The 9,689-nt window shown below is 40.0% G+C and overlaps 1 protein-coding gene across 1 annotated transcript; it reads left to right on the forward strand.

Annotated features, from left to right (window-relative positions):
* The first annotated feature begins 5,800 nt into the window (after nt 1-5,800).
* Nucleotides 5,801-9,374, forward strand: LOC147640819 (jasmonate-induced oxygenase 4-like). Its single transcript, XM_086815795.1, has 3 exons — nt 5,801-6,547; nt 7,888-8,212; nt 9,050-9,374. Exons 1-3 carry the CDS (start codon nt 5,994-5,996, stop codon nt 9,305-9,307), a joined length of 1,137 nt encoding a protein of 378 aa, XP_086671921.1. The 5' UTR covers nt 5,801-5,993; the 3' UTR covers nt 9,308-9,374.
* The last annotated feature ends 315 nt before the right edge of the window (nt 9,375-9,689 follow it).

Genomic DNA, 9,689 nt, shown 5'->3' on the forward strand with positions numbered 1-9,689 from the left:
CAATTGCCATCTTTGCAAAACTGGGAAAAATGTCTCCTCATAATCAATCCCATGTGTTTGCGCATATCCTTTGGCTACCAATCTAGCCTTGTACCTTCTTATGCTTCCATCACTATTATGTTTCACCTTATACACCCACTTACAACCAATATCTTTCTTGCCTTCAGGCAGTGGCACCAAATCCCAAGTCTCATTTCCATACAATGCATCCATCTCCTCATCCATAGCTTTCTCCCAACACACAATTCCAATAGCCTCATCAAAACATGTGGGTTCTATAACCTGCACAACTTTTGCCACCATATAAGCATAGTGATGTGCCACATAACCATCATAAGTCAACCTCTGCACAGGGTTTTTGACTCTTCCAAATTTTTGTAACTTTTCATTCATGGCTTTCATAGCCCTCTTCACACCAAGTGTCCTCATTGATGGAATCCCAAGCTCTTTATCAAGTCTCATCTCCGAGCCACTAGAATCTCCATCAACAAGAGAATGCCCTGCAGAAATATCAGGCATACCAAGGGGCTCAACCACTTCTTCTTTGCCTTTATGTGATGTACCAACTACATTTTCAGGATTGGTATCATGATGCAGCCTGCCACTCCATGGTCTACAGAACTGCCTGGATGAGGACTCTTCTGGTCCACTCAGTGACTGTGATTGCTAACTTGCATTCTGTGCAACCACATTTCCACTTACATCAACCCCAACAACATCTTTTTCAGTAGCATACCAACTACTCATCTCATCAAATACAACATTCTTGCTAACCCTCAATTCACGTGTAGCAGGATTATAATATCTATATCCCTTTTTCTCAAGGGAATACCCAATAAAAACACATTTTTCTGCTTTTGGATCCAGCTTAGTACACAACTCATCTGGCACACGCACATATGCAATACATCCAAAAGCTTTTAAGTGGGACAAATTAGGTTTCTTTTACCAGTAAACTTCTCTCTGGCATTACATCATGTATAGATGTAGTAGGAGTCATATTCATGATATAAACTGTTGTAGACACAGCCTCGGCCCAATAGCTATTCGGCATATTCTTCTCCGCCCATCAATGCTCGTGCTATCTCTGCAATGTGCATGTTTTTCTGCTCAGCAACTCCATTTTGCTGCGGAGTGTATCTACATGTAAATTGTCTCTAAATGCCATTCTTTATCGCAAGAATTTAGAGAACTCATTGGAAAAGTATTCTCCCCCATCTGACCTTAGGCACTTCACATGCTTCCCTGTTTGTTTTTCAGCCATAACTCTAAAATTCTGAAAATGAGTGAGCACTTCACTCTTCTCCTTCATGAAATACACCCACACTTTCCTCGTGTGGTCATCAATTAATAATACGTAGTACCTACAGCCACCTATACAGCCACCCATAGATATAGTCTTCGCAGGACCCCATACATCTAATATACAACATCTAGTACATTCCTGCTCACATTTCTGTCATGTGGAAATACATGTTTTGCTTACTTTCCAAATTGACATGCTTCACAAACCTTCTGTACACCTTCAACTTTAAACTTAGGTAGCCCTGTCACAATTTCTTTAGTCTGCATAGACTTCATTCTTTGCACATTTACATGCCCAATTCTCTTGTTCCAAATGTCTGTATTTGCAACAACTCCTGAACCATTTGTAAACATTACATCACTCACTTCAGGCATATTTACATTCAATGTAAACATTCTGCCCACTCTGTTGCCTTTTGCAACCAACCTGCACTTATCTTTAAAATCTTCTACATAACAACCATCAGGATCAAACCAGACTTACAAACCCTGCTCAATCATCTGGCCAACAGAAACCAGATTCATTGTAATGTTCGGAACATGAAGTACATTTGCAAGGTACTTCACCTTACCATCCTGCATGGACAATGGCACATCTCCAACATGGGCAATCAGATAAGTAATGTCATCCCCTATTTCAACAAAACCTGGTCTTGCAAGACTCTTCATTTCCTTGAACCACTCACCATGACTTGTCATGTGGTTCGAAGCACCTAAATCAACATACCATATATCATCCTTACATGCCACTACATCATTTCTAGACATAGCATTAACCGCATGTTGCATAACAAACAACCTCTCATTATCCTCATTATTTATGCTAGAGGATACATAGTTGTTTTACTGCACTTTTCCATTTCGCATGTCACTCTACTTCTTATAGCAATCTGTGTGCACATGTCCAAGCTTACCACCACAATAAGAACACCCTCATGTATCATTATGCTACCTTTGCCAATTACCACGAGCTCTTTGACTCCCCCTGCCTCTAAATGGCCTTTTCCACGTGTATGTTGTTGTGAATCTTGGGACTGTTACTGCTGCTAACCATAATTCTGATTACCTATTCGGCCACCACCTTGCCGACGTCCACAACCTCTACCTCATCATCTACCTGCACTTGTGTAAAAGGCTTGCTGCTCCTGAACTATTTTTGTTTTGTGAAGACTGTTGATCTTCACCCAAGTTCTTCTCTTCCATTGACACCAAATCCATGAAGTTGGGAATGTTTTCCTGAGTCTGAATAGATCTCTTGAACGCCTTGTATTGTGGCTCGAGACCACGTAGACACACTTCCACCTTATCATCATCATCACACAGAAACACCAATTGATGCAAGGGATTCCACAATGCCCTTGATCTTCAAGGCATAATCATTCACAGACATATTCTTCTTCTCCACAGTATGAAGCTCATTCTTCAATTGAATCTTTCGTGCCTTAGTGTTAGTTTCATACAACTTCACCAAGGTGTCCCATGCCTCCTTAGGTGACTTGGCATCCTGTATATGCCCAATCATGGTGTCCTGTATACCAATAGAAAGCCAATACATGACTTTCCTTGCTCCTTGATTCCAATCCTTGAACTCTTTTACATCTGCAGCACTTGGGTTAATCTCTGGTATCTCCGGTGCCTCCTCAAGTTCACCTTCAATATAGTCTCAGAAGTAACCTTTTCCCATTAGGAAATTGGTCAATCTAAACCTCCAAGCATGGAAGTTATTCTTGTCAAGCTTCTTTGCAACAATCTGGTTTATTCCATCATTCGACATCTTTTCTACAACACAAATTTACCAAAAACAGCACTCTTGTTTGACCTGCTCAAACGGCTATATTTTCTACACCCAAACTATCACAAAAAGTGACCTCAATTTGCGTACATACACCCAATGGCAACTTTGAAACCTCTTTGCAGTACACACAGTGTCTGCACAACCAATCGCCCTTCCTGCAATTCCAAAAACAGAGTTCTATAGAGAATCAAAACTTACCCGCTCGCAGTGCCCGTACGCCTGTCGAACTAAAAAACGGAGGTCCAGACGTACCCGAAACGTGTTTTCAGCCCGAAATATATTGTCCAAGGGACAACATAGTTACCTTGTAGCTCTCCTCTCTCGCGAAGAAAGTTCCTTAATCAGAGTTCGTTTTGCTGGTGCCTCCCAAAGAGCTCCCCAACAGTGTAGTAGCCAACACAAAGGGGGAAGAGTAGATGAAGCTCTTACCCTTGTATAGCTTCCTATGCTTCTCTTGCACTTGCCGCTTAGCCCTTAGCATGAACCAAGCTCTGATACTATGAAAAGATGAATGGGAGAAGAGATCTTGAGCTCCTGCAAAGCACACACACACTCACACAAAACCTAGAAGAGATCTTGAGCTCCTGCACACACACACTCACACAAAACCTAGAAGAGAACACACAAGGTGAGAGGCTAAAAATTCTTCTTCTTCTTCACACAACAAAAGAGGTCTACAAAGAAGATAAAGTGACTAACACACATAATAGAGTATATACAAGCGGTCCATAATGTGAACATGCTAAGAGGAGTAAGTAGATGTGGACTAGTCTTGGTGTAGTCCAGATGTCGAATCTCTGGACAAAAGAGGTCTACAAAGAAGATAAAGTGACTAACACACATAATAGAGTATATACAAGCGGTCCATAATGTGAACATGCTAAGAGGAGTAAGTAGATGTGGACTAGTCTTGGTGTAGTCCAGATGTCGAAGGTGCCAGCTACCAAACCCGCCAGTGATATAAATGTCAAACGATCATGCATGCACCTCGTGAGTGTCAGCTCATGCATGCACCTCGTGAGTGTCAGCTCATGTTGAGCTTGACATCTTAACACCTCCATGGGTAGAACCCTCACTTACCTCTAAACTTGTAAAAGCCGAGCTCCCCTCTCAAGTTTGGGCATGCTCATGGTGCTCTTAGTGATATCATTATCAACTCTGAATATAGTGGTCACCTCCCTAGGTGACACCATCATGACTCCCCCTAGTTGTAGATGCCTAACTCCCCTTTCAAATGTGGGGACACTTGTTAAGGTTCTTGTATAGTGAAAGTTTGAGATGGATGCACAATACATGTAATATGAATGTATGAGCTACCCCCTCTCCATGGCAAGGATGAGAAAAGCCACAACGTACCAATGGCCCCATACTAATCGAGGATGAAGAAGCACAACATACCAATGGCCTATTCAAGAAAGAAGAATGATGGTTCATACTTTGTGTACTAAAACCTCTAAAATGTGTATATATGAAGTGTGTAGCTATGGGCATGTTTATACACAATTAATGGTTTAATCAAAGGCATGTTTCTACAGTATATCTAAAGTGTGTAGCTATGAGTATGTTTTCTACACAATTAATGGTTTGCAACCAATTTTAAAAAAATTATTGTCATGAAAAACCACGAGTCGTGCAATATTGTATTTCTCTACATTCGTTTCTAGAGGTAGGTCCGGAATGCAAAGAAGTATGTATGGCGAGACAATATTGGCATTGCATTTAAATTAAGAGAAATGATTGTGCCAAATGATTGTGCCTTTTGTAGGTTACGAACTGGTAAGTTCGACTATCTAGCTATCAATTTAGTTACGAGCTAGACCACCGCAAAACCTACAACTATCCCCATCTCCACAAGAATGTAGAGCAGTGTGAAAGCAAGCCCTATATATAAAGTTATAAGTGACTAAGCACCTAAATGAAGGTGGGTGAAAAAGACAAACAAAGCACCTAAATGAAGGTGGGTGAAAAAGACAAACAAAGCATTCCAAAAAAAAAAGGAAACAGGTAGTAGAGATGTCACTGTTTGTAAAGTTTTAAAGATGAGAATATGCATAGTTCTAGCATCGTTTTGTCTACCCCTATAGATTGTCAAAGTTGCTAACATACATGGCCCCACCCTCGTGTCTTACTATTTGTGTCATTTTTTCACCATTTGAAGTATTATTTGAGTTTATATTATCCCTTAAATTTGAGATTTCAATCTGCTTTGGGATGAGTTGAGACATCCCTTTAATCTATCCTCTCAACTCACCCTCGAGCACATGTGTGAAAATAATAAGTGTACGTGTACACTTGGTCGCAAGACTCTTTACCAATGGCTATGGGTGTAGTGAAGGCTGTCATTAAAGACCCATACATTGTTTGTTGTATTGCCTCAATTTTAGAGAGGAGAATTTGGAGGTGAAAGTGGAGTAAAAAACCCCTACCCAAGATTGTCATTAGAGACCTAGAGAGCCATACATTGGTTGTTATATTGAGAGGAGATTGGAGGTGAAAGTGGTGAAATCCCCCCCCCCCCAAAAAAAGTAAAATAAAATAAAATAATATTATTATTTTTATTGTTTTTATTTTTTGGATGTTGGATAGGGATGACTGCAAAGGGAGAAGGAACATGAAAGGAACTTGTAACAATAAATAATGGAATAATTTATGAATTTTCAAGGGCCGCCCACCAACTTTTTCTTTTCTTGGCTTTCCCAAAAGCTGCCTTGATTCCTCCTTGCAGCTTTTATGGGAAAACCCAAAACTTGAGAGCTCATTGTATCCAAAAACTTGATCCCATATTCTGAGTGAGATCTTTGCTTGCAAAGAGAGAATTCATCACTATGCTGTTCACTCTCAATTTAGATTCAGACGCTGTCAATGCCCTAAGCCTTGCTAGGCGCTCCTGATCATGGCAACAAGCGAGCACACTACTGTTGATGCAAAGCCTGTGGATAGCATTAGTTTTGAAGATCTAGATTGGGATGAGCCAGTCCAAAGTGTGCAGGAGCTAGCAGCGAATGGGGTACAAACTGTCCCTCCAATGTATGTAAGGCCACTGTCTGACAGACCCAAGCTAGAGAAAAGAGAAGAAACCATACCCATGAAGGAGAGAATACCTGTTATCGATTTCTCAGGGCTTCAAGATGAAAAGAGGAAGGGGTTTGTGATGAGAGAGATAGCTATGGCGTGTGAGGACTGGGGCTTTTTTCAGCTAATCAATCACTCTATATCACCTGCTTTGTTGGAGCGTGTGAAGAGGGTTGCAGCGCAGTTCTTTGAGCTGCCCCTTGAAGAGAAACAGTTGTATGCCAACACGCCCGGATCTCTGACCGGCTATGGCAGCCGCATGGGGATCGCCAAAAATCGTGTGCTCGACTGGGGTGACTACTTCCTTCACTACGTCTGGCCGCCCGAAGATCGAGATGTGGATGGGATTTGGCCGGACAACCCTCAAGCTTACCGGTGAGTCGCCCACTTCTCCCTTGTTTTGCTCTCCTTCTTGCTTTGCACATTTTCCCACAATATATTGTGTGGGTTCTCACATGCTCCCACAATATTATGTGGCCTCGCATGCACTCCTCGACTCGCCACCATATGAGATGCCCCCCCCCCCAATGCAGTGCATGTGATCTTTGTGCTCACATGCTCCCACAATATTATTTGGGCTCGCATGCTCTTCTCGGTATGGACTCGCCATATGAGATGGGCCCCCCGATGTAGTGCATGTGATCTTTGTGCTGAGATGCCCTCCCTTATCCATTGATAAGATAAACCCATGTCATTGAAATAGGGTATGTGTGCATCCCCTATGGATGGGCTCATGGATGGCCATGATCTCTATGTTCAAATGCTATTTCCTATACATTGCTACTACAGCATGAGATTGGCAACATGTATGTGTCCATCCTATATGGAATATGCTCATGGATGGCCACAATTATACATGCTCAAATGCTTCCCCCTATCCATTGTTAAGATGGAACCATGATGTGGTGTATGTCCATGTCCTCCCACGGATGGATATGGCACCTGTGTTTGGAAGCTCCATTTTTTAGATAGACCCACCAAATGTGCAATGTGTATTGTTTGTATATTTTATGGATGGGTATGATGTGTGTGTTCAAATGCTCTCTCCAATTCATTACTAGATGGATGGGTATGATACTTGTATTTGGAAGCTCTTCCAAGTCTATTTTTGTGATAGACCCACTAGATGTGCAATGTGTATTGAGTGATATTTTATGGATGGGTATGATGTATGTGTTCAACTGCTCTCCCCAATTCATTACTAGATGGATGGGTATGATACTTGTATTATTTTATGGATGGGTATGATGTATGTTTTCAAATGCTTTCCCCAATTCATTACTAGGTGGATGGGTATGATACTTGTAGTGTTTAAATGCTCTCCCCAATTCATTACTAGAGTAGAACCATGAGTTGGGCATGGTTTATTTGTGCATCATAGATTAGACAGACAAGATGTACCCATTCATTTTCTCCCCAATCCATTGCTAAGATGGGAGAGCTCTAACCTAAGTGGTAAGACCATGACCCACCCTTTCGGATAATGGTCATAGTATTTTCTCTCACAAACTTGTTTAGAAGGAAATAAATTCCTTACAAACCCTTTAAGGATGAGTCATACATATGGCATCAAATCATCAAATAAATTTCCAAGTCTTATTTGAAGTTTTTCCTACTAATTTTGTGTTAAAGTTGCATTACTTTGTACTATTTGACCTAAACGGGTTATACTAGATGGATATTAACTTGCCATTTGCATTATTTTCCAACAACAGAGATACCATTGATGAATACAGTCGAGAGATACATAAACTTTACAGGATTTTGATGGCAGTATTATCAATAAATCTTGGATTGAAACCATCCTACCTTGAAAGAGCCTTTGGCAAAGATGCAAGCCTTGTTCTTAGAATAAACTACTACCCACCTTGCCCCCAACCTCATCTAACCTTAGGATTGGGATCTCATTCCGATGCTGGGGGCATGACATTTTTACTACAAGATGAGGTTTTGGGCTTGCAAGTGAAGAAAGGTGACAAATGGACCTTGGTGAAGCCCATCTCAAATGCCATATTGGTCAACATTGCTGATCAATTGCAGGTAATATTCTTGTCTTAATGCTATAGTTAGTTTTTAAATTCAAAATTAGGAAAAACCTAAGATTTAGTTCATCTATGGAAGGAATAAATTCGGTGATAAGAACTTGATAAACTAAATAAACTTTACATAACGGGCCCAAAGAAGAGATGTTGTTTTACAAGTTTTAAGTTTTTGGATTCAACTTTGTTAAAACTAAAAGTCCTTTTTCTCTTTTTCTTATATATAATCAATTTACATCAAGGGTGTTATAAATTCAATTTACAAGTACGTGTACATATAAAAGATTATTTCTATATTCACAAAAACATGTGAAATAGACAATGTTTTTAATTACTCCATGTACATGGGTCATATGGGAGTTTTCTTAGAAGTGAGACCCCAAGGTTTGTTGTCTTGATTTCCCTAATGGCTTTGAAAGTACAGCATTGAGTAATAATATATGTTGTTTTTTAATAAATTGTTGGAATATTAAATTATTTCCACCAATAAAGTATTATGTTTGTTTTTCCCATTGCTATAATGTAGACTTTCGTCAATTCATCTTGTATCATACTTGTTGGACCATTAAATTATTTCCACCAATAAAGTATTGTGTTTGTTTTTCCCATTGCTCTATAATGTAGACTTTCATCAATTCATCTTGTATCATACTTGTGTTTGAGTACTTTAGATGGAATATGAAAGATGTTTGTCTCCAACGTAAACTTTGCACAACAAGTAAGAGAAGGCATGACAATGCTTTTGTTTTAGTAAGCATGAGAAAGGTTTTCTAAAACTTCTTTCACCTTAAGAATGCTAATAAAGCTAGTAAAACATATTGTATTGATGGCGTTGTAGATTATAAGCAATGGAAAGTACAAGAGTGTGGAGCATCGAGCTATTGTGAATAAGCACAATCCCCGCATGACAATGGCAGTATTTTGTAACCCAGCTGATGACACTATCATATCACCTGCCCCTGCTTTATTGGATGCAAGCCATCCACCTCTTTACAGGCCAATGACATTTGGTGAGTTCTTAGCTTCCTTCTTCAAGAAGGGATTAGATGGAAAAGGCTATGTTGAGTCGTTCAAGACTCGTAACCACCACCTCTAATCATTTACGAAGTTTATTTATCTTTATTTTTGCACCATTTCCTTAAAGCATGAAGCGTTTCATGAAAAATGTTGCATTGTCATGAAGTTTTGTCTATTATTCAATCATGTGGATGAATCATTTAATCTCTCTCTCTCTCTCTCTCTCTCTCTCTCTCTCTCTCTCTCTCTCTCTCTCTCTCATGTGTATGTGTGAGAGAGAGAGAGAGAGGTTAATCTTTTCCATATGGCTTTGAATGTGGTTTCATGTGGAAATGGTTGATTGGTTACCCAAAAATAAATGGGTAACCAATGAGAAAATTCGCTTGACATAGTTAGTGTCACTAACCCTTTTAGTACAAGTGTGAAAAACAATATAGGCATGCCATAACTTTTCTAGGTTT

The sequence above is a fragment of the Cibotium barometz genome, chromosome 2, assembly GCF_041138505.1.
Source record: "Cibotium barometz isolate CiBa-2024 chromosome 2, ASM4113850v1, whole genome shotgun sequence".
Classification (NCBI taxonomy): domain Eukaryota; kingdom Viridiplantae; phylum Streptophyta; class Polypodiopsida; order Cyatheales; family Cibotiaceae; genus Cibotium; species Cibotium barometz.

Bases quoted from the DNA above. Each gene is read 5' to 3' on its own strand.
- LOC147640819 (XM_086815795.1), top strand. From the start codon at position 5,994: ATGGCAACAAGCGAGCACACTACTGTTGATGCAAAGCCTGTGGATAGC. The intron at 6,548-7,887 runs GTGAGTCGCCCA...TTCCAACAACAG, and splicing joins GACAACCCTCAAGCTTACCG to AGATACCATTGATGAATACA. The intron at 8,213-9,049 runs GTAATATTCTTG...ATGGCGTTGTAG, and splicing joins ACATTGCTGATCAATTGCAG to ATTATAAGCAATGGAAAGTA.